Genomic DNA, 25,256 nt, shown 5'->3' with positions numbered 1-25,256 from the left:
AAAATCATATAAAAATATATACATAAGTGTAAAGAGGATATTTAAAATTTTCGCTTTAATTGAATTATATCATGGTTTTACATTTTGCTTTTTTTTCCACTTAGTATGTTTTGGGCATCCCGCTAGGTCATTACAGATAGATTTTACTCATACTTTTTTAGTAGTTGCATATTTCGCATTACACACACACTCACACACACACACACACACACACACATAAAATTTTTCCATTCATTTTCCTCTCTTCTGCCCCCCGCCCCCACCCCATGTTGTTTCTAGTTTTTTGTTTTGAAGGTTTTTTTGTAACCGGAAGCAGCACTGCAATAAACAACTAAGTATATTTATTCTTTTTTTTTTTTTCTTTAATTTATTTATTTATTTATTTATTTATTTTTACAAGAGATAAATAGACTGACACCAAGCATTGTACATGGATGACCACAACAAAAGCAACAATGATTGCAATTACCAAACATGAAACACACTCACACTGTGTCATAATATTGACATTCAGTCCAGTAATCCTCCACTGTAACAGCTCCTTTACTTTGCAGTGAAAATTGATTTGTATATTCTTTGCCTCTGAGTCCTTGTGGAATTTTTTTTTTTTTAATTCAGACAGAAAGTCACAAAAATTATACTCATCCTCATCAGTTCACTCAGTCTCATGTAATTAATTTTTTTTTCATCTTGATCTTTTGTTAGCACTTTTATGAGTTCATCAGTTTTTCATTAGAGTTCTGAAAATGCTTATTCATTCAGTTCAGCAGTACAGTCAGTTAACAGAAACCTGTACTTGTCAGAGTCTTCTCCATGAATTTCTTGAAGATGAAAGCCTTTTATAGGAACATATTTGCAAAAGCATCAGAGTACACCAAGAACTGTCTGTAAATGACAAAAGACTTAAAAATGACCACTGTTAAAGATTTGATGAAAGTTCATAATAATGCAGTTGACAAGAAAATTAGTTATTTCTGAGATATACATTTTAAAGTAATAACTAGGATTATTACTTACAACATCATACCAGAACATATAAGATTTTTAGAAATTTCATGTAATGTCTGAAACATTTATATTAACATATTTCCATACATCTTTCCATACAAATACAAGATTTTTAGAAATTTCATATAATGTCTGAAACATTTATATTAACATATTTCCATACATATTTCCATACACATACAAATATAAGATTTTTAGAAATTTCATGTAATGTCTGAAGCATTTATATTAACATATTTCCATACAAATAACCCAATGAAAGTTTAGTATTAGTTGTTTTGTTTGTTTGTTTTTTTATACTGCAGGTTCTTATTAGGCATCAATTTTATACACATCAGTGTATACATGTCAATCCCAATAGCCCAATTCAGCACACCACCATCCCCACCCCACCGCAGTTTTCCCTTTTGGTGTCCATACGTTTGTTCTCTACATCTGTGTTTCAACTTCTGCCCTGCAAACCGGTTCATCTGTACCATTTTTCTAGGTTCCATATACATGCATTAATATACGATATTTGTTTTTCTCTTTCTGACTTACTTCACTCTGTATGACAGTCTCTAGATCCATCCACTTCTCAACAAATGACTCAATTCCGTTCCTTTTTATGGCTGAGTAATATTCCATTGTATATATGTACCACATCTTCTTTATCCATTCGTCTGTTGATGGGCATTTAGGTTGCTTCCATGACCTGGCTATTGTAAATAGTGCTGCAATGAACATTCGGGTGCATGTGTCTTTTTGAATTACGGTTTTCTCTGGGTATATGCCCAGTAGTGGGATTGCTGGGTCATATGGTAATTCTATTTTTAGTTTTTTAAGGAACCTCCATATTGTTCTCCATAGTGGCTGTATCAATTTACATTCCCACCAACAGTGCAAGAGGGTAGTATATTTATTCTTACATGCTGGAGCTTTTACTTCTTTAGCGTAAGTTCCCCCAAAGTTATATCATATACCAAAGGATATATATGTTTTTACACTTTTTTTATTGTAGTATAACAGAAATACATGCAGTTTGGGAAAAGAAAAATTGCTTATTTGTAGTTTTTGTTAAATTAATGATGTAAATACTCTCTTAATGGTTAATTTTAAGCTACCAACAGTTTGACACTTGACTCACAAATTACTGTTTAACAATTGGCCCTCATGAACTAGGGTGAACCAGCTTTAGCACACCACTACAACATGTATACAGAAAAATGTACAAATCATTAGTTTATAGCTCATTCTATATCAGCAAAGTGAACACATCTACCACCCTGTAGATAATAATCATACCTAAATATAATCATACCTTTCTTTCTTCCTTAAAGGTGACCACTGTCCTAACTTTTAACACCATAGCTAACTTACTTTTGAGATTTATTTTATTTTATTTAAGGGTGATTTATTTTACTTAAGGGTGGCAGCGGGAATAGTCATAGATTTCTAATACAAACCAAATACAAAAGTCAAACAACCATAAGAATAATGAAAATCTAAATATGAAAAGCTAATCTTTTAGGAGAAAAATAAGGAGACTATCTTTATGAACTTTGAGTGGGGAAAAATTTCGGCAAGGATCAAAATGAATATAAAGGAGAAAAATATCAAATTTGTTAAAATTTATAACCCTTGGTGCAGCAAATGATGCTGTAATAAAATAAAAAGATAAATCCACAGCCTGGGAGAATCTATTTGGAATACATATAGCTACCAAAATATTAGAATCCAGAATTGAGGAGGGAAAAAAAGCAAATCAGTAAGAAAAAAAACCCAATTAAACAATGGACAATTCATAGAAATGAAAATCCATTGGCTCATAAACTTAAGAAAAGATACTCAGTGTTATTCATTATTAGGGAAATGACAAGATAAAATATGGTTCTATGCAAGTCACATCCATGAGAGTGAGAAAAAAGAAACCATTTTGAAGTGTCGAGAAAGAGAATATAATCACTTTGGAGAGTAATTGGATGACAACAGTGAAGATGTTCATATACTATACCCCAGTAATTTCACTTCTTGGTATATACCCCAAAGAAATTCCCAGTTGTGCACTAGGAATCATATATTAGAATGTTTATTTATGTATTGATTTTAATAGTGAACAATAGGAAACAACTGTAAAAAGGCTAAAGAAGACAATAAGAATACACCACAATTTATTTGGTCAGTAGATTTGAATAGTAATACATACACGCAGTAGTTAAAATTAATGATGTAGGAATTCCCTGGTGGTCCAGTGGTTAGGACTTGGCACTTTCACTGCTGTGGCCCGGGTTCAGTTCCTGGTTACGGAACTAAGATCCTGCAAGCCACATGGAACAGCCAAAAAAAGAAAAACAAAAATTAATGATGTAGGGACTTCCCTGGTGGCGCACTGGTTAAGAATCCACCTGCCAACACAGGGGACATGAGTTTGATCCCTGGTCCGGGAAGATCCCACATGCTGCAGAGCAACTAAGCCCATGTGCCACAACTACTGAACCTGCGCTCTAGAGCCCTCAAGCCACAACTACTGAAGCCCACACACCTAGAGCCCATGCTCCGCAACAAGAGAAGCCACCTCAATGAGAAGTCCACACACCGCGACAAGGAGTAGCCCCTGCTCGCTGCAACTAGAGAAAGCCCACGCAGCAACGAGGACCTAACGCAGCCGAAAATAAATGAAATAAATAAATTTAAAAAAAATTAATGATGTAATGCCAAGTGTATCAGCATAGATCAACCTGAAAAACCTTATTGCCGAATTAATAGTATGACACCATCTAACAAGGTTTTTAATATGCAAAATAAAATTATTATTTATTAAATATATATAATAAAATTATACAAATCGGAAATGAACACTAAATTCAAGGTAGGAGAAAGAAGGAAGTAGGATTAAGGTAAACTGTTGTGGCTTCTGGTATTGGCAGGTTAGGTGATTCAGAGCACCTTTCTATGGATAACAATTAGAAAAGCTGGTCACAATATTTTAAAAAATCTTAAACGTATCAGAGAGCTAAAAGACAGTAAAGAATTTCTAAGATCCTAGAAAAGGTAGAAATCAGAAGAAAAGTGAAACATTTGGTAAAACCCCTAGAAGAGGCAATTAAAAGTCTTGAACAACTTCTTTTTCATAGACTTTCATTGGGTTACAGGCACAAAAGTTGGATGAAGGCCCACCAAAAGGAGTAGCAGAAGAGGCTCTAGTAAATCCTCCTATACTTTTGGTTGGGATCCCAAAGGACTGAATGCTTGGAACAAGGGTGAATCAGAAATTCACCCACTCTCAGGACTTCCCTGGTGGTGCAGTGGTTAAGAATCTGCCTGCCAATGCAGGGCACACGGGTTCGATCCCTGGTCTAGGAGGATCCCACATGCCATGGAGCAACTAAGCCTGTGCACCACAACTACTGAGCCTGCACTCTAGAGCCCGTGCGCCACAACTACTGAAGCCCGTGTGCCTAGAGCCTATGCTTCACAACAAGAGAAGCCACCACAATCAGAAGCCCACGCACTGCAATGTAGAGTAGCTCCTGCTCGCCGCAACTAGGGAAAGCCCTCACGCAGCAACAAAGACCCAACGCAGCCAAAAAATTTAAAAAAAGAAAGAAAGAAAGAAATTCACCCACTCTCACAGGGACTGTAGTTCAACATAAAATCATCTCAATCCTTGAATTTGGATTATGGTGATTTCAGTGTTAGTGCCCCCTAGGTACCTGCAATAAGCAATCAAAAATTCTTTTTAGAGACTATCATACTAGTCTTCAAATTATTTCTATGAACAGTTTTTCAAATAAACTGTCCAGCACCCAATTAAAGATAATTAGACACACAAGGAAAAAAGACAGTATGAATGAGAACCAGCAATAAGCAAATGCCCTACATTGGGACCCAGATACTGGCTTTATCAGGCACAGACGATAAATGAATATGCTTATGTTCAAGGTGTTAAAGATAGATTGAAAATTTCAATAAAGAATGAGAAAGTATAAAAAGGACCAAATAGAAAGTCCAAAACTGAATATTATAATAAAATTAAGAACTCAGTGGATAGATTTAATAGCATATGAGACACAGATGAAGAAAAGAATTATGAACTAGAAGATAAGTCTATAGAATCCAGACTGAAGCACAGAGACCCCCGAAAAAGGAAAATTACAGGGAGGGTAAAAGATGGTAAAATCAAAAGATTTCCTACAAACCCCAAGCATGATTTTTTTTTTTAAAGGGTGAAAATAAAGGAAAGCTTTTACAACTAGTCATAGTAAAGCTAATTACAAGAAGAAAAAGATAGTAAAGAGAACAATAATTTGCAAGTTTCTTAGAACACAAAAGTCACCATATACAAATGAAAAGATTGGTAAATCAGACTACATTAAAATTAGCATTTTTCATCAAAAGGTGTCACACTGTTAAGTGAAAATGCAAGCCACATGTTAGGAGAAGATAATTGCAACACAAAAATCCAATTAAGGACTTATATCAAAGTTTTTCTTAAAAAACTAATAGAAATCAGTAAGAAAATAACTCAGTTTTTGAAATAGACAAGAGACTTACACAAACACTTCATCAAAGAGGTTATCCAAATTACCAATAAATGTGAGAAAATTAATCAACTAGATAAAAAACCACATAGTAACACCAGATTGCTGAATTTACCAGATGTTTGCAAATATGTGAAGCAACCAGAACTCTCAAACACTGCCAGTGGGAATATAAATTGTAACAGCCACTTTGGAAAAGAGGTGAGCATTATCTACAAAAGCTGAAGTTATTTTTTCTGCTATAACCAGCATTTCCATTCTTAAGTATCAATATATACCCAGCTGATAAACATACATTTCTTATGTGCCAAGAAACATATACAAAAATGTTTGTGTCATTATTCATAATGGATCAAAACTTGAAACTGCCCATCAACAGTAAAATGGATAGGGCTTCCCTGGTGGCGCAGTGGTTGAGAATCTGCCTGCCAATGCAGGGGACACGGGTTCGAGCCCTGGTCTGGGAAGATCCCACATGCCACGGAGCAACTGGGCCCGTGAGCCACAATTACTGAGCCTGCGCGTCTGGAGCCTGTGCTCTGCAACAAGAGAGGCCGCGATGGTGAGAGGCCCGCGCACCGCGATGGAGAGTGGTCCCCACTTGCCGCAACTAGAGAAAGCCCTCACACAGAAACGAAGACTCAACACAGTCATAAATAAATAAATAAAAGAACGTGAATTTCTAAAAAAAAAAAAAAAAACAGTAAAATGGATAAATTGTTGCATGTTCATACTAGGACAGTCAACCCAAACTATAACTATGCACGCATGGATCTAATAAGAAAAAGCTTTAGCAGAAGAAGCCAGACCCAAAAGAATATATACTATGTGATTTGTTTATTTAAAGTTCAAAAATGAAACAATGGTTTCATGGTGTTTGGGGATACATATCTAGATGGTAAAACAAAGAAAAGCAAGAAAGTGTTTATTATAAAAGTATAGGGTAATGGGATTAACTGTGGAGGCTGGAAGGTGGTAGTGCTTTGAAAGGAGAATTTAAGTGAGGCTCTGGGAGGCTTTCAGTGTTCATTAAGCTAAACCTTTAAAGAAAAAAAAAAAAAGAACAAGCAATAGAGTGAAAAATAAAAAAGTACTCTGGGCCCTTGAACTTTAATGTTTAGTTTCTTAAAAATAAAAGATCTAAAGTAAATATGGTGGGACTTCCATGGTGGCGCAGTGGTTAAGACTCCGCACTCCCAATGCAGGAGGCCCGGGTTTGATCCCTGGTCAGGGAACTAGATCCCACATCCATGCCTCAACTAAGGAGCCACAGGTAAGGAGCCTGCCTGCCGCAACTAAGACCCGTTGCAACCAAATAAATAAATATTTATAAATAAATAAATAAAATAAGTATGGCAAAATACTAAGTTTTAGCAAAGTTTAGTGATGAATACATGAATGTGTGCTCTTTTATTTTAAGGGAAGAAATGGAGTTAAGCTGATTATTTTCAGATGGCATGTCTATGGGCCAGTGTTGTCCAAAGTTGAAATGGTAGTATATGTTTCACTAATGCCAGCTTAAGCAGATTTTTTTCCTTTAAGTTTCTGTTTCCTGTGAAATCAAACAAGAAGGATCTACTCTCTGTGAAGTTTTCCAAACCTTCTTGACCACAGGCAGTTTGGTTTGTTTTTTTTTTTAAAAAACATAATTATTAGTTTGATAAACAGTACCTCCCAATAGAATGAGAGAAATTGAAGACAGTGAATTAAAAAATTAAGATATTACCCAGGGGAGGTGTTCTTTTTCTATCCATTATATTCATTAAGTTATTTAAGTAAATTCTTTGTCCTTATCAATATATTTTACTAAGACACAACCACAGGTCAAATTGCAAGGTCTTTGGCCTGATTCATAGTTGTAAGAAATGTATAGACCTATGCCACTTTCATGGATTATCCATGTTGGTCATTTGAAGTAATGGAATCTAGTTATAGTTGCCCACATAATCATAATTATGGTCCTAAGTAGTAGTAGGGAGAGTAAGAAGTAGTAGAAATCATAGCAATATTTTTTTGAGATGTGTGCTAAAATTGTTACATCTAACTCATTTAATCCTCACGACCATTTTATTATCCCTATGTTATGAAAGTTAGAAAATTGCCTAAGTAGGAATTTTATACATATAGAGGTTTCAAATGTTAAATGATAGAACCCTAGCACAAACAATGGCCTATATCAGTGGTTTTCAACTCTCAGGGGTGGTTTTGTTCTGACCTTGGGCAATGTATGGAGACATTTTTGGTTATGGCTACTGGCATATTAGTGGGTAAAGGCCCAGGATGCTACTAAACATCCTACAGTGCACAAGACAGCCCCCCCTACAACAAAGAATTGTCCAACCCAAAATGTTAATGGTGTCGAGGTTGAAAACCTGGTCTAGATTGTTGAGATTTTAAGATTTAAGAGAATGCTTGTTTTCATTGTTCAGAGCTGGGTTGTTTTGTTTTGTTTTGTTTCGGCCGCGCTGCACAGCTTGTGGGATTTAGTTCCCTGACCAGGGACTGAACGCCCACCCTCTGCAGTGAAAGTGCGGAGTCCTAACCACTGGACCACCAGGGAAGTCCCTCAGAGTAGTTTTTAAACCTTTTTTCTGCCTCTTTCTCGTTCACCTGGATCACACACCTCCATTTAAAACCTCCTTTGTTACTTTTTTTTTTTTCAATTTTATTTTATTTATTTATTTATGGCTGTGTTGGGTCTTCGTTTCTGTGCGAGGGCTTTCTCTAGTTGTGGCAAGCGGGGGCCACTCTTCATCGCGGTGCGCAGCCTCTCTTGTTGTGGAGCACAGGCTCCAGACGCGCAGGCTCAGTAATTGTGGCTCACGGGCCCAGCTGCTCTGCGGCATGTGGGATCTTCCCAGACCAGGGCTCGAACCCGTGTCCCCTGCATTGGCAGGCAGATTCTCAACCACTGCGCCACCAGGGGAGCCCCTCCTTTGTTACTTTGCAGTGATTATCTAGGAGAGGGCTTGAGAATACAATTATATTGTGTGTCAGTTTTCCATGACTTATTAAAGGGTAGGCTTTTAAGAAAGGAATTCTTTAGATTTACAGAGGAAATTGATATAATAGTTTTGGTTTTACCAAGTTACTCTGCATATGCCATATTTATTATGTACACAGACACACTTATTTAGACATATATGCAGCTGCCTGCCGCTACCAAGCTCTGCTGAGTGAAACTTCTGGCACATATGGCTTAAGGGCATCATAAGAGATAGTAACCCGTGCCTCTGGAGTATGCTGCTGCTTCTCTAGTTCAACTAGGAATGACTGAAGAGACCTGCAAGACCTCCTTCACAAACTGCGGGGCATTTAACTAGAACTCAGTACTCCTCTTAGGAGTTCTGAATCGAGCGGCCAGTGAAGAAGAGTAGACAAGAGAAATTGCTATCCTGTATCTAAATCTGTGCTTAAATAAAATTTTAAATTGGGTTATTAGTCATTTTAATTGAGATGCTTTTGTTTTAATCAAAATTTAAAGAAAACCCCCATCTCAGAACTCCATTAGAACGTTAAGTTCCTAAGGGCAGGGACTTTTTCTAGGTTTTTCCACTGCTAAATTCCTAGTGCCTAGAATGGTTCCTGGCGCATAAAAAACCCTCAGACATATGTCTTGAGTGAGTGGGTAGATGCATGAATGAAAGAATAACTAACAACTTTTTATTGTATTACTTAAGACCATACTTTTGTTACTTTTTATCTCTGCTGTGGCAGGCATGCATACCTCAGCTATAGAGAGTGGCACTAAGGGTATATTTTTGAGCATTCTGTGTCCTGTTATACCACATCCAGGACTTTTAATGTTGCCACTTTTTAAGTGCTTTAAAGCAAGATGTGAAAAGAGGGATAGGACTGATTATAGGAAGAGACACTAAGAGAACAAGGGAGACACAATTAAATCTCTTCAGAAATAAAGCCTGGAATTACAGACATGAAAAGTTGGCCTCAGGCAACAGCAAGTGGCTGGAGTCAACTGGAGGAGGAAGGATGTGCAACTTACCTGAGGAGATATGAAAAATGTTTTGAAGAAAAGATTGATGAGAATTGACTTACCCTTTCATAACTTGACCACTCCCTTTTCAATCTTGTGGGTATCCCTAAGCACTGTATACCTCTTCACATGTATCTAATAGAGCTGCATTTTGATAGATGTGTTCATAATACATACAGCTTATGTTAAGTTCATTTTTAGGTGGTGATTTACTATGGTCAGGATATAACCACTGATAAATGATAGTATGTCACCATAGACCTATGAGTTATAGTCAGACAATTGATTTATTGCTGTTCACTTTGCATTTTAGAGTTAGTTTGGGGGTACCACTTGTTTATATTATACTAGTCATTCCAGATACTATACCTCAGACCAGAACATGCTTCGAGCAGAATAACTACTGGGCCATGAGTTACCACTAGCATCTTTATGTTCTGGGACAGCATTCAAAATCCTGAGCATGCTAAGCAAGGCCAGTACTTGTCCTTCTATTTTCTAGTTTCCTATTAGACTACTACAATTAACACACAGCTGATAGCTCTTGATGATTCTCAGGGAGTTTCATCCTTTTAAGGATAAGGAGTATCTACCCTCAACACTAACAAATATATTAGCAGTACAAATCCTATTGCTTGAAGAAAATGACTACCTGATGCTGACAGCATTCATATCCAAGATTGCTGGCTGACCGGTATGTGGACAGGTCTCATCACAATATGAGATGGACACTGTTAGTTTACAGTGTAATGTAATGTCACATGGTTAGTTTACTGTTGTGTGAAAATGAAAAGGTAGGTGCTCTCCAGCAAATCTAGCTTACCAAGCAGTCTTACTATAAAATATTCCCCCTTGACTCCCTCACTTCCTGAGAAATCATCTCCCAAACAACCCATTTGAAACACTTAGTATCTTAGTTTTGATCACGGACTACTGTTAGATGAAAATTATACTTGTTGGGATTTCCCTGGTGGCTCAGTGGTTAAGAATCTGCCTGCCAATGCAGGGGACACAGGTTCGATCCCTGGTCCGGGAAGATCCCACATGCCGCGGAGCAGCCAAGCCCGTGAGCCACAACTACTGAGCCCGCATGCCACAACTACTGAAGCCCGTGCTCTGCAACAAGAGAAGCCACCACAATGTGAAGCCTGTGCACCACGACGAAGAGTAGCCCCCGCTCACCACAACTAGAGAAAGCCTGCACGCAGCAATGAAGACTCAACGCAGCCAAAAAATAAATTTAAAAAAAAAAACAAGAAAATTACAGTTGTTTAGAGAGATCTTTTTCTCACTTTTGCATGTCATCTTTCATTTTTGCTATTATCCACAATCACACCTTCAAGCATCTACCTTGTCTACTGTTACAGACTGGATGTTTGTCTCCCTCTAAATTCATATGTTGAAGCCCTAACCCTCAGTGTGATGGTGTTAGGAGGCAGGGCCTTTGGGAGGTAATTAGCTTTAGATGAGGTCATAAGGGTGGGGCCCCATGATGGAATTAGTGCCTTTATAAGAAGACGAAGAGGCACTAGAACTTCTTTTTGGACACATGAGGATAGAGGAGAAGGCAGATGTCTGTAAACCAGGAAGAGGGTCCTTCTTCCCCAAGAACCAAATCTGCTGGCACCTTGATCTTGGACTTCCAGCCTCCAGAACTGTGAGAAATAAATGTCTGTCGTTTAAGCCACCAGTCTATGGTATTGGGTTGGTCAAAATTTTTCGCTCGGGTTTTTTTCCTTAAGATGTTCCAGAAAAACCAGAAAGAACTTTTTGGCTGAACCAATATTTTGTTATAGCAGTCCTACCAGACTAAGACACCCACTCTTCATGTTCTGTTCTAACTAACCAATTTTACTGAGTCTCCTGACCAACATGCAGCTGACAACACATGCTGACTTAATAATGTCATAATCCTGTTGAACTTATCATCTCTTAAGAAGAAAAAAGTCACCATGCATCACAATTCTCAGAGGATATATCCTCCCTGGCCTATTTCCATATTTCCACAGCCCTGTTAACCATCCCCAGAGGACCTTAAGATCAAGTTCCAAAACAAGTCTTAAGGGGTTGTGTAGCTAGACATTCATTCATTTGGAGACAAATGTACTTGCAGATTTGTGGCCATTCTGCTGATTGTTTGATTTTAATACTTCCATGTGAATATATCTAAAAAGCTTATGCACAATCACATGTTCTTTATGTCCTATACATGTGAAATGTCCCATGACCATCATTTTGGGATAGCAGATATTCAATTCTCTTGCCTTTTGTGGTTCTCTCCCTAATTGCTTTGTGAGCTAACTAAAATACTTTCTTTGATATTTACGTTATTAGAATATACATTTCTCTTAATTTTTACTTACAAACATGTCAAATACAGCTCCAAGTTTAAATATAGCTATATTAGTTTATTGTACTCTTAATTATGTTCTAGGCACTATTATTTGTTTTACTTAGACTATCTCATTTAATCCTTCAAACAATCCTAAGAGATAGATGTTATCCCCATATTAGAAAGAAACAGAAGTTTGGTGAAGCTAATTAATTTGGCCAAAGTCACATGGCAGAGCTGGGGTTATGACTATCTCCAAAGCTCCTGTTTCAACAGCTACTTTATGATGTCCCTCAATCTGTAATCACTGGAATGCCTCCTTTTGCAGATGAAGGGACTAAGGCTTAATGAGGTAACTTGCTCACATTTACATACTGATTAGGTATAGAGCTGGGATCCAAATCCTGATTTTATGACTCAAGATTCCAGTGCTCTTTCACTTTCAGTGTTCACCATACCCCAGGTAAACTTTATTCTTTGTGACTTATAAAGTGTTTCCCCCAAACCTGTTTCACTGGATGCTTAAAGCTGCACTCTAGGTTAGACACAGGGATTGTGCCTCCCTTGTTTTTAGATGATGAAACGAACTTGGGTTAAAAGAATTGCCTTTGTTTAAAATCAGGTGAGCGAATCTTTTGATCTTTAACCCAACACTTTCAACATAGCCTTCCCTACATAAAAGGTGTAAAAGGCAAAGCTTTTTATACATTTTGTGTAGGGAAATTCTCCTTTGCCTTATGCCATTTCTATTTGTTCCTATAAACCAACATATCACAAGTTGTATTTATTTAACCTTTCTGACTCATTTTAATTCTGGTCCCTCTCACCATAAGACAGTGGCTTGAATTTTCATATTATCCACATTTTTCTCATTTTCTACACAGTAAATCCATAATGCAGGAAACATCTCATTATGGCCCGGGTGATTTTTATCATATCACTCTATTATGTTCTTAGTGTTAATATAGATAATGGTGGTGAATATGCCAGGAAGTTGGATAGGAGCTTTTTTTTTTTTTTTTTTTTTAATATTTATTTATTTTATTTATTTTGGTTGTGTTGGGTCTTCATTTCTGTGCAAGGGCTTTCTCTAGTTGTGGCAAGTGGGGGCCACTCTTCATCGCGGTGCGCGGGCCTCTCACCATCGCGGCCTCTCTTGCTGAGGAGCACAGGCTCCAGACGCGCAGGCTCAGCAATTGTGGCTCACGGGCCCAGCCACTCCGCGGCATGTGGGATCTTCCCAGACCGGGGCACGAACCCGTGTCCTCCGCATTGGCGGGCAGACTCCCAACCACTGCGCCACCAGGGAAGCCCCTGGATAGGAGCTTTTGACTGGTTTACTTGTGTTCCTATACAGGAGCAAATTGGATATAACTGCTGATTTTTAGAACCTTCAGTCTATTCTGGAAGCTTATGTCATGTTGGTGCTCTGTTATATATAACCTTGCTTGTAGATATGCTTCTTGTAGTGCATTGTTGTTGTATATTCTGGGTTGTATATAGTAAGAGTCTACTTTGGGCTTTTACTTTGAAAAAAACCTTTGCTTTTGTGTAGTATTTCTTTTCTTTAAGGCTGATTAACACCTACTCTTGTGTGATCGTAGAATAGGCCTGACTTTGAAGTGACTTGTAGTCACTAGCATTTGAATGGCCTGAATTTGGAGATAGGGACATGCTTTTCTATGGTTGTCTAAAAAGTATTTGATCATCTTCTCCTCTTTCTAAGTTAATGTTTCTTGCTGAAAAGAAAGTATAATGAAACACTTGACCCTAGGTTGGTAAGAACTGGACTTGTTGAATGGTCTTTCATATCCATTGGGAATATATTGGAGAGTGTGCCATCAGTTCTGGCACAAATATATTGTACTATAGTATCGTAGTCCTCAGTCCTCAAGTTTCTAGCCATTCAGCCTTGATCAGTAGTTGTCCAAGTCCGTTCTGGTTGATAACTCTTTTGTGAGTATGAATACAACACGTCCCATTTTTTACCAATTTCTCCCACTAAATCTAGGGTGAAGACCATGCATTTCAGAACTTTGGGAGCCACTGTGATTCTAGAAAAACCATTTTGCCATGTGAAGCAATGACTGTTCAAAATGGTACTCAGGGGATTTTGTCTGTAAAATAGAATATTTTAGTCAATCACTGTACCGGTCCACTTTCTTTATATTCTAAATAAGAATGTCTCTGTGTTTGGTTACAAGTAACCTTGAAGGTGTGAGCTACTGTAGTTACTAGAAAGCAATTGTCATTGGATTTGAATGGAAATCTTGTAGGCATCTTGCCTCCAAGAGGCGCCTCCCCTCCACCCTGAGTCTTTCTGTATATCAAAAGAATGTTTCTAAGGTGGGCATTTATTAGACTGAACTTTTAGAGAATTAGTATTTTCTTTTGACACATAAGAAATAATAAACAGGGACTTCCCTAGTGGCGCAGTGGTTAAGATCTGCCTGCCAATGCAGGGCACATGGGTTCAAGCCCGGGTCCAGGAAGATCCCACATGGCACAGAGCAACTAAGCCCGTGCGCCACAACTATTGAGCCTGCGCCCTAGAGCCCTCGAGCCACAACTGCTGAGCCTGCAAGCCACAACTACTGTAGCCTGCGTGCCTAGAGCCTGAGCTCCGCAGCAAAAGAAGCCACTGCAATGAGAAGCCCGCGCACGGTGACAAAGAGTAGCCCCCGCTCGCCGCAACTAGAGAAAGCCCACGTGCAGCAATGAAGACCCAATGCAGCCAAAAATAAATAAAGTAAATAAATTTATCAAAAAAAATAATAATAATAATAAACATACTATATTGATAGTCAAAGTAAATACTAGTATTACAGTGTTGTGACATTCCCCTTAGGAAAAGATATCTCAAAAATCCTCAAATGTGTCCCCGCACTTCTGCTTTTTTCTAGAATAAGGATCTCACCTCTAACAGTTTTCCTATGGCCATGAAATTCTCCCCTGCTTTACTTCGTTTTTATTTGTTCCTTTAAACCAAAGTACCTACAGTAGTAGGAGGAAAAACAAAAGTAATAACCCTTCAGAGTTAAAAAGGTCTAGAGGAGTGCAGAATCATGATTATAGTAATATTACAAGGATTTCAGTCAGCTAGAGGCACAACCAGTCAGAGAGGAGACAGTACATTTATATGAGAGGAATGTGTATCTTTTCTGTATAAAACTTAAAACATCTTAACCATTGAAACATGAAATGCCTTAAGCTAAATTGTATATATCTTGTAGAATGCTTACCTGTGGTTCGGTCAGCGTTATTTTGCACAATAAAGAAAATGGATATTTTGAGAAAATCATTAAATTTCTTTCAGTAATTTTGCCGCTTTTGCATTTTCCCATCTGGATGCAGCTGAAAGTGCCCATGGCGGACAAGCCTGGTAACACAGTGAATTTCCGGAAGCTACTACTGAACCGTTGCCAGAAGGAGTTTGAAAAAGATAAAGCCGATGATGATGTCTTTGAGAAGAAGCAGAAAGAACTCGAGGCTGCCAGTGCTGTAAGTATTTTCACAGAAAGACAGTGCTTGTGCACTTCGAGTATCATCAAATAGAATTTTCAGGAAGCTGGCTACAATATCTTCCTACTACTTCAGTAGGTGCTTGTGGCCTTTTCTTCACGTGGAGATATACTGTATTGGTGTTTAGAGGAATGCTTTATTCCTTTTAGTGCCACATGTAAGAGCAACTCAACCTTCTAAGATAAGGATTCAGAACCTAGACTTCAGAAAGGTCACTAAATTCCAGAAATCTCCTGAAATGGATGCACACTTACGGTATAGTTTTGTCTTCTGAGTAGGTCTGTAGTTACTGTCAAAATATCAAAGGGTATCCCTGACCCCTAGAAAGGGTGAGGACCATGAATCCAAGTGTATTTTTTTTTAAAAACAAGAAGTTTATTTAAACAACAAGACGCTTGACTTGAAGGTAAAACTATCTAGGATTCATTTCTTTTAGAGTAATTTATCCCTACTTAAAGACAGGTTGCCTTACATGTAACAGCTACGTACAAAAAAGTTATAAAATTGTCCTAGGTTTTACAATGATACATGAAAAACATTAAAATTCTCCAATCGAACAAGGTATGCAAGAGTTTTTATGTTGTTCTTTTTTTGTTAAATAGTGAGAGCAAAATAACTTACTGGAATATAAAGATAAGAGCTGAATGAGCATGCTACTAATGGAGAAAAGGGGGTATTTTCACAGAACCAGTATTTTTCCCCATCCCATCTCCATTTGATGTCGATCAAAACATACCACTGGCCATTTAGTTTAAAAAAAAAATGCAGTATGCTTGTGCACATACACCAGTTACTTTATGTACGATAAAGGAATGGGGAAGGGGAAAATGAAAGAATAGAGAAACTATAATAGTCAGGATGTGGTGGAACCAAATTGCGGTTTTCTGATTGAGAACATCTTCTTGGTCTGGAGGAACAGAATTCTGGAGTAAAGTAGCAGGTTCCCTCTTTAGTAGACACCTCCTGTCTGCTGTTGGAACACATCAATTGCATCTTCATCCTACACCTCCAACTGTGCAGGTGTGTCTGTTTCATTGATTGGCTGCCCATCAAATCGGAACCTGATCTGCCTCATTGACAAACCCTGTCGTTCACAGTAGGCTTTCATTATTTTACTAAATGGTGTATGCCTGTTAATATTAAACTGCACCACGGAACCATCCTGCCCTGCCACCTTCAAATTAATACAGTCATTGTTCTCCGTCTTGATTCTTTCCTTGGGCTTTTCATCAGCCATGGTGAGCACTGGAGTCTCCTCAGCTGCCGCTTCACAAAAGAGGTACCAGGTCTGCCCTGAACAAGCACACAAGCAGCACCAGTCAAGCGTATGTTTTTAGCATCTATTATGCAGTACCATTTTCATCATCAACATTCTGTTATTCTTCCTTACACAATAGCCGGAGGAGAGGACAAGGCTTCATGATGAACTAGAAGAAGCTAAGGATAAAGCCCGGCGGAGATCCATTGGTAACATCAAGTTCATTGGAGAACTCTTTAAACTCAAAATGCTGACTGAAGCCATCATGCATGACTGTGTGGTGAAGCTGCTAAAGAACCATGATGAAGAATCCCTCGAGTGCCTGTGTCGCCTACTCACCACAATTGGCAAAGACCTGGACTTTGAGAAAGCAAAGGTAAAAACCCCAAATCTCAGAAACCTCTGGCAGGGACTCTTTGTCAATTGTGGAAGAAGTAGACTGTCAACACAAGTGTCCACCTTGCCCCAGCAGTCTAGGCTGCTTGTTTTTCTTCTTCTGTCCTTCTCATTGTCATTGTTGGGCCATCATGCTCCTTACCACATTTTCATTAAAGTCAGAAGTGAAGAGGGTCCCAAATTACATAAAAGCCAGTTCATGAATTGAGATTATTTGTCCCTTGTCCTTTTTCTGCATGACTGTTTCACAGGTCATTTGTATGTGTATGTATAGCAAATTGTGGACAGAAATTTTGGAGAGAAAAGCTACTAAGGGCCAGGACTGAGGGTAAGACAGAAACAAAGAAGACCCGAAAGCTTTCTCAAGTTTATGTTCTAATTAAATAGAGCATTAGCGACAGAGCTATCTAACCATAGTATAAGAAATCATTAAAAGTATTATAATTCAAATATAACGTGGTACTTTCCAAATAACGGGTAGGGAAATTAGAAATGCATCAAAGAAATAATGTTAGAAATGTTTCATAACATCAGAATCAGCTAGGATTATGTTTGTCTATGACAGAAAACCCCAAATATCAGTGTGTTGTACAAGACTGAGGTTAATTTCTCACCCATGTAAATGAAGTTCAGGGGTAAGAAGTCTGAGGCTGGCCTGGTGGCTAAGCGATGATAAGAAATTTCAATTCCTCCAGCTTAACATTTTGTCATCACTAAGGTGTAGCCCTTGTCCTTACTGATCTGATAGCCAAGAAGGTTGGAAAGTGGCAAAGGACACAGCCACCCCTCTCTTAAGGTTCCAAGGAGCTGCAGTATGACATTTTCATTTATATTTTGTTGGCCTGTGACTGTGACCAGCTGCCTGGAATATGTAGCCTTTATTTTGGGTGTCATGTTCAATTAAAAATTCTACCACGTGGCCTTTTGGCTATAAGTTGTGTTTATAGACAGTTTAAAATTCTACGTGGTAAAACCACATTTGAATTCCTCAGCTAGGAATACTAATGATTTTGTATCCTGCAGCCACGTATGGACCAGTATTTTAATCAGATGGAGAAAATTGTGAAAGAAAGAAAAACCTCATCTAGGATTCGATTCATGCTTCAGGATGTGATAGACCTAAGGCTGGTAAGTAGAAAAATAAGCCTACCACTACAGTCTCTTTTCAGGAGTTGGCTTGGGGAGGGTGTCCTAAGATTTACATGTATAATAATTTAATGCTTTTGCTGCCTGACTCTCAGAACTTGAACTGACAAACTTTCGTGAGGGAGTTATGTGAAAGGACAAAGGGCATATACACCTACCTGTCTGTTACTTGTTTCTTTTCTTTATTCTGATTTTCAAACCACATTGCAGTTTTGAAATCAGCCATTCTGAATTCAAACTGTGGTCATTTAAATTTAGTCTTAGCATGCTAAATAATCAGGAAGGCTCATGTTCAAAATGAATATATTTAACTTCCCTAAGCCTTACATTTTAGCCTCTGAAATGGTGATGTTGCCTACTTTGCAGATGTGTTACGAAGATTCACTGAGGTAATTATGTATTGTACCCAGCTCAAAAGAGATGTTGATGTTTTCCTCTCTGTTTTTCTTACTGTATACCCTCTTGTTCTGCTGCTTTTTTTTTTTCTCATTTCTCATACCAGGTATAGTTTTTACCACTACCACCTCTTTTCCCTTTTCCTATTTTAACTCCTACAGGGAATATACTGCAGCTGACCCTAAGCTAGAGAAAGTGAATATAGGTCCCCCCTCTTCCCTGCCCTGCACCCAGACCAGATAGTATTGATGACGATTCTTTATCTTCCTAAGCCGAGATGTGACCTCAGGATCCTTCTTATTAACAAAGCCACTACCAGTTGATCAGAATTTTGAATGCTGATTTAAACCTTTTTGCCATTCTTGCCTCAAGCTAATATAAATGTTAAAAACTTCTCCACCTGTTCCTTCAGTCACTCATATTGGTATCCGATGTTGAGACTATAGCTGGGAAGGGAAGTAAAGGGAGAAGTGTAACTATAAGGAGACAACTTGTTTTGTCCTTAGTAGAGAGGATAACCAAAGCTTAGAGTGGTGTGGCATTTTGTGTAGACACCAGAACCTTGATATGGGAGGAAGAAAAATGCTAGTCATCCTCGATTTAGAGCCCCAGTGGAGTGTGCTATGAACTGAGCAGCAATATACCAGACTAAGTCAAGCCCAAAGAATCCTGATCTTTGTTGATTCCCCTTCTCGCTCCTTTCAAAAAATACAAAATGATAAAATGCATAGATAGATAGGTAGGTAGGAAGGAAGATAGATAGATAGATAGATAGATAGGTAGATAGATAGATAGATAGATAGATAGATAGATAGATAGATAGATAGATAGATAGTTGGGCCAGTCTTTCACTCTGTCTTTATCCATCAGCTATTGGAATGCTCAGTATACCGTAGCTCAGGGTTGATTGAGAAAAATTTAATTATTTGGCTGTAATGAAAAACTGCCATAGTACCAGATTTTATATGTATTTTATACTTTTCCAGCAGTGAAAGTATAAAACAGATTTTCAAAATTTTCCTTTGTATTTTTATTTTCCTTTGTATTTTTAGTTATCTGGCTGATAACTTCATTTTCTCCTTTTATAGTGTAATTGGGTATCTCGAAGAGCAGATCAAGGGCCTAAAACTATTGAACAGATTCACAAAGAAGCTAAAATAGAAGAACAAGAAGAACAGAGGAAGGTCCAGCAACTCATGACCAAAGAGAAGAGAAGACCAGGTGAGGGGTGGAGTCCACCAGGCGTTAGAGAACTTGGGAGTTTTGAGAGATAGATGTTTAAGAATTCTATTTTTAAATATGAAATGAGAGCAGAAAGACTAACCCAAAGAATGGAGTGGTGATGGGTAAGTGAAGCAGCTTCACCTGGAGACTGGTTGTTGAGTAAAAGCAGAGAATACAGGAACTAAACATGATTTCTTTGACTACTTCAAAGGCAGTAATCAACAAGACTTTATTGAGCATCTTCTGTATACTCAGTATTGGTGAGAGATGTAAAAAGAAGTAGAAGATATAGCTCCTTCCCTCTAAAAGCTTTCAGTTTATCTGGAAAGCCAAAACTAATAAAGGGGACATTTTCAAGCAAATGGAAGATACTATCAATTATGAAATGTATTCTCCACTAAGGCTGTTAAAATTCAGAAGAGGAGAGGTAGAAACCTGAAGGAAATCCTTATTTGAGGAAGGGGCACTTGAACTGGGTATTGGTGGATGGATGATATTTGGAAGGGAAGGAAAAATTTTAGTCATGAAATTAAAATAAACATGTACTGTAAAGAGGAATCAATAAGCCTGATAAGAGTAAAATTTAAGTGTTCAGAAGGAATGGAAAAATGTTTGCCCAGAAGAATGGAGCCAGATTAGGAACTTTCGGCTTGATTTGACATTAAGGAGCCATTGTGTGTTTTTGAGCCAAAGGAGTAATGTCATGCTAGAGATACATAAATAAAATGAGTCTGTTGCTCTTCACATGATGAATCAAGGGCTACACTGAACTCAGAAATGTTGCTGTTGCCTGAAATCCTATGTGGAGGAAGGTAAGATGAAAGATGAAATAGAAGGCATTTTACACCTGAGAAAATAGAAAGTCTATTGACTAAGTTTAGGAACATTGGAAGAGGAAAACTTCTTCAGAAAGGAAGTGATCTTTTTTTTTTAAGCCTGTTTCTTCTAAGATGACATCAAAATGAGAATGCGCATTTTGTCCACTGTACAGTTAAGTGATCAGTTAAGTGACTGGGTCATATTAGTATAGAGGTTGAGAGCATAGACTCTGGAGCCAAGCTATCTTGGTGTGAATTTCAGCTCTCCTGCATCCTAGCTGTATGACCTTGCACAAGTCACTTAATCTGTAAAATTGATCACATAATAGTACCTAGGATTTGTGTGAGGATGAAATGAGCTAATATAGGTAAAGTGTTCAGCATAGCAACTGCCACCTAGTAAATACTCAATAACCATTAGCCCTTATTTATCACAGACACTGTATAGCTCATAGTGAAGTTCTGAGAGATGAATCCTCCAGGGAAGAAAGTGTGCTTTTCCATTTCACAAGAACAAGGAATAAGCTAGCCTGTTCATGATCATTAATACCATTTAGCAAAGAGAAAATCAAGAAGTATGTGAGGATTGGAAAAGCTTTTGGATAGGCAGTTTGGTGGTCTTTCATTCATTTATTCAATAAATATTTATTGAGTGCTTGTCACTTAACAGGAGAGACGAAGTCCCTTACCTCATGCAGCTAACATCTTACGGGGAGTGGGAGGTGGGGTGGGGAACAAATACATAAATATACAGTTTTGCCAGATAGATATGTTCTATAGAAAAGCTAAAACAGAGAGGGAGAGGGTAGGAGTGCAAGGTTTGATGAATAGAGGTTACAGTTTTAAATAGGGAGGTTGGGCAGCCTATTAAAAGTTGGTGGTGTTTGAGCAAAGACTGAATGAAGTAATGAGTCATGTGGATATCTGGGGAAGAAGGTTTAGGCAAAGGGAATAATAAGTACAAAGGCCCTGAAGCAGCCTTTTCAAGGATCAGCAAGGAGGCCGGTGTGGCTAGAGCAAAGGGCACAGGGGGAGAGCGGTAGGACATTGAGTCCAAGAGGCAGGGGCCAGATTATTTAGAGTTTGTAGGCCATTTATAAGGAACCTGTCTTTTTCTCAGAGTGAAATAGATAACAGAAGTGTTTTGAGCAGAGAAGTGACAGGACCTAACTCACACTTTACTAAGGTCACACTGGCTGCCATGATGAAAACAGGTGAGGGTGAAAGCAGGGAAGCCAGTGACGATGTTTTTATACTAGTCGGGGAGTGTTGCTGGCTTAAACCAAATTTGTAGTGTTGGTAGTGATGAGAAGGGACCAGGGCTTCCCTGGTGGCGCAGTGGTTGAGAATCTGCCTGCCAATGCAGGGGACACGGGTTCGAGCCCTGGTCTGGGAAGATCCCACATGCCGCGGAGCAACTAGGCCCGTGAGCCACAACTACTGAGCCTGCGCGTCTGGAGCCTGTGCTCCGCAACAAGAGAGGCCGCGACAGTGAGAGGCCCGCGCACCGCAATGAAGAGTGGCCCCCACTTGCTGCAACTAGAGAAAGCGGTCACACAGAAACTAAGACTCAACACAGCCTAAATAAATAAATAAATAAATAGCGTTCCCTTTAAAAAAAAGGGTGTGGTTCATCTTGGTTGGTCTGTTACTCTAAAAAAAGAAGAAAAAAAAGAAGGGGCTAGATGCCCATTGAAAAGGTTGAACTGACAAGATTTGCTGACAGATTAGGTGTGACGAGTGAGAGAAAGAGGAATCAAGGTTTTCTGCCTCAGCGGCTGAAAGTTTGGAGAAGCAGGTTTTGGGGGGATGATTGAAGCATAGTGTGTCATATGACACCATTAAGTGAAATAAACTTTGCAATAAATTATTTCCATCTGATCTCTCCCAAAGTGTTCTCATCATTAACTCTATAAACATTAGATTTGGCCCTCCCTTGTCTAGCAGTAAATCCCTATTCATTTGTATCAGTTGGTTTCTTCTAGGTCAGTAATGTTTCATGGGAGATGGATACAAGCAAAGTACTTCTACTTGATACTTTCATGTTGTGGGTAGTAAAGAGACTGTCAGCAATGCTTTTACAATTTCTTTTGTCTTTTTCCTGGGTTTTGATTGGAGCTGCTGAGTTGAAAATATTGCTTGCCCTTTCATTGTCAAACTGATTTGAGACAGATGAGAGAGCGGCTCGCTCTGTTTTCCCTGCAGGTGTCCAGAGAGTGGACGAAGGTGGATGGAACACTGTTCAAGGGGCCAAGAATAGTCGGGTACTGGACCCCTCAAAATTCCTGAAAATCACTAAGGTGAGTGTGACATTTAAACACAACTTCAAACAGCCCCAGAACATGGCTCTCAAACTTATTTCTCATATAAAATAGCCATATTGCAGATTTTATGGGGTGGTGGTTTTTAATGCAGATGCATTTCTACAGGTCAGCATCATCAGTAAGTGTATTCTTACCTACTTGTCCTGGCATTAGTCCTTTAATTTCTATGAGTGTTTATTAAGGAGGACTAGGTTAATTAGGTTTACTAAGGCTTACTAAGTGACTAGGTTAATTCTTAAAGGTATGAGATGCTTAGTATAAGAGAGATGACAACAAAAATTCTTGAGAAGCCATAGTTAATTGCAAGCTTTTATACAGTGTATTCTTAGCTCTGAGAAAGAAGCAGGTACCTCTCTAAGTCTAATCATGAAAGGAATGAATGGTTTGCTATATCCAAGGCATAAAAGAAATCACAGAGGACCTACCAGAAATTATTCTCTGATAAAGATTTAATGTATTCTCTTTCCTTCTCTTGAGAATCCATGGGCAGTAAGAGGAAAGAATTTTCTCCTAGCATATGTTTTCAGCAGTGGAAGTTGATCACTATAAGTAGAATGAAGAACCTTTGAAAAGATAGAGAAAGTAGAATTACATTTTGTAAAAGTGGAAACTTCTACAGCCCAGTGAGTTTTGCAAATCACTTGCAAGTGTAGTTTGATCCTTACTTGTAATATACTTTCCATAGTTCTGAAAATTGGCAACCTGCCAGTAGGATAAAGACAACCTAAAGCTGATGCTGAAAATATCAAATGGAAGAAGATGGGCTATGTTGTTTGCATCTTTATGGTCTTGTCAAGGCATTGCTTCAGGATAGAACAGTCCCTCTCCGGGTCTCTTTTGATGTATCAGCTGGGATCCTGTTCTCTAAGATTCTGGTACATTCTTCCAGTTGTTTATGTCTCAGAAGGAATTCCATTTCTGAATACAACTTGATTCCCATCCACTTCCATTTCCAGCAAGAGACAGTTTTAACCAAAATCATTTGTCTGTGTTTTACAATAGTGTTTCTGTGCATGGGCACTATGATAAGCCTACAACATTATTTCCTTAATATTTTGAAAAATATATAAATTAAAAAGAATAAATGTATATATTCAGGTAGTTATCCTGTAGGTACTCTATATAAACATCTCATTAAAAGTTCAAAACCATTAAGCAAATTCACTGTTAGCTGTTAACTGTCATATAGCAAACAGTACTGTCAGAATATAGTAATACCTTTGTTACAAGGCGCTGCTTTACAGCTTTTGTGTTGCAGTGTGCATTTTATGAGTAACTTGTATTCATTTATACTGAAGTTGTGCTGGGAGGGTTAAACCTGAGAGATATCAGGCACCTTAACTCCCTGTCTTAACATTTCATTCTCTTTTGTCTTATTCCTCTTTATTGAATGCTCCTATTCCACCTCTCCTTCCCTGCCCCACCCTATTTTAGGCTTTGCTAAAATGTGAAATCTTTGTGTCTTTCAACCTGTTTTCTGACAGTCACTTGAAGAGATTAATGAGTTAATTTTGTAGTATTTGTGTACTCCTTTTTTTTTTTTTTTTCCTTTTTTAAATCCCTGGGCATTATTGTAAGAGGGGAATCACTAGAAACTACTTATGTTTAGCAGATTGGCATGCCGTCTTAGAGGATCTGAATGCATTCTCCAGACCAGTGGTTTCTAACTGTATTTTGTGGAAGCTGGATTCCAGTGAGTCCTTCAGGGGCGATGGGAATCCCAGTTTAATGTGAACAGCTCCCATTTATGTTTCTTATGTGGGCATTCCAGGCAAAATTTTGTTGCTGAAATTGGTTTTATTTCACGGAAAAAAAAAGGTAAACTGTTCTTCTAAAATATTTCCTATTGTTGACTTGTGGTCACTTATGTTACAGCCCACAATTGATGAGAAAATTCAGCTGGTACCTAAAGCACAGCTGGGCAGTTGGGGAAAAGGCAGCAGTGGTGGAGCAAAGGCAAGTGAGACTGGTAAGTATGGAGTGTCCCTTCTTGGGAACCTGCATGTGGTCTATTAGCATTCACCTTACAATGCTTTCTGCAGTCATTTCATAAATAATTTTAGGAAAATATCTATAGACTAATCGTGACTGGATTTATTGGTGTCCCACTCTAACATAATTTGAGCGTTTCCTCCTCAGTAAGGATCCTTAGGTATTTTGAATATTTAAAAACTTTTTTTTTTAATTCAGTTAGGTTATTTAAAACTTTAATCTATTTGATTCCTTTGTTGCTGTTGTTATTTTTCACAAATTCAATATAATTAGAAAAATTACTGGGACTCCAAGTTATAAAGGGAAACTCATATTGCTGAGAAAAA

The 25,256-nt window shown here is 38.2% G+C and overlaps 2 protein-coding genes across 8 annotated transcripts in view; one reads left to right on the top strand and one right to left on the bottom strand.

Annotated features, from left to right (window-relative positions):
* Window positions 1–25,256, top strand: part of EIF4G3 (eukaryotic translation initiation factor 4 gamma 3) — a 391,513-nt gene that overhangs the window by 322,583 nt on the left and 43,674 nt on the right. For all 7 annotated transcript variants that reach the window (XM_036862726.1, XM_036862730.1, XM_036862729.1 and 4 more), the window contains 6 exons: window positions 15,209–15,355; window positions 16,774–17,010; window positions 18,054–18,158; window positions 19,661–19,793; window positions 22,820–22,914; window positions 24,814–24,907. In XM_036862726.1, the coding sequence (XP_036718621.1) occupies window positions 15,209–15,355; window positions 16,774–17,010; window positions 18,054–18,158; window positions 19,661–19,793; window positions 22,820–22,914; window positions 24,814–24,907 (811 nt within the window). The remainder of the gene's footprint in view (window positions 1–15,208; window positions 15,356–16,773; window positions 17,011–18,053; window positions 18,159–19,660; window positions 19,794–22,819; window positions 22,915–24,813; window positions 24,908–25,256) is intronic.
* LOC118900412 (small ubiquitin-related modifier 2-like) lies at window positions 16,377–16,613 on the bottom strand. The gene has a single exon (XM_036862759.1). The coding sequence runs from the start codon at window positions 16,611–16,613 to the stop codon at window positions 16,377–16,379; it is 237 nt and encodes a 78-aa protein (XP_036718654.1).

The sequence above is a fragment of the Balaenoptera musculus genome, chromosome 1, assembly GCF_009873245.2.
Source record: "Balaenoptera musculus isolate JJ_BM4_2016_0621 chromosome 1, mBalMus1.pri.v3, whole genome shotgun sequence".
NCBI classification, from domain to species: domain Eukaryota; kingdom Metazoa; phylum Chordata; class Mammalia; order Artiodactyla; family Balaenopteridae; genus Balaenoptera; species Balaenoptera musculus.
This window is presented reverse-complemented; position numbering and strand designations above follow the sequence as displayed.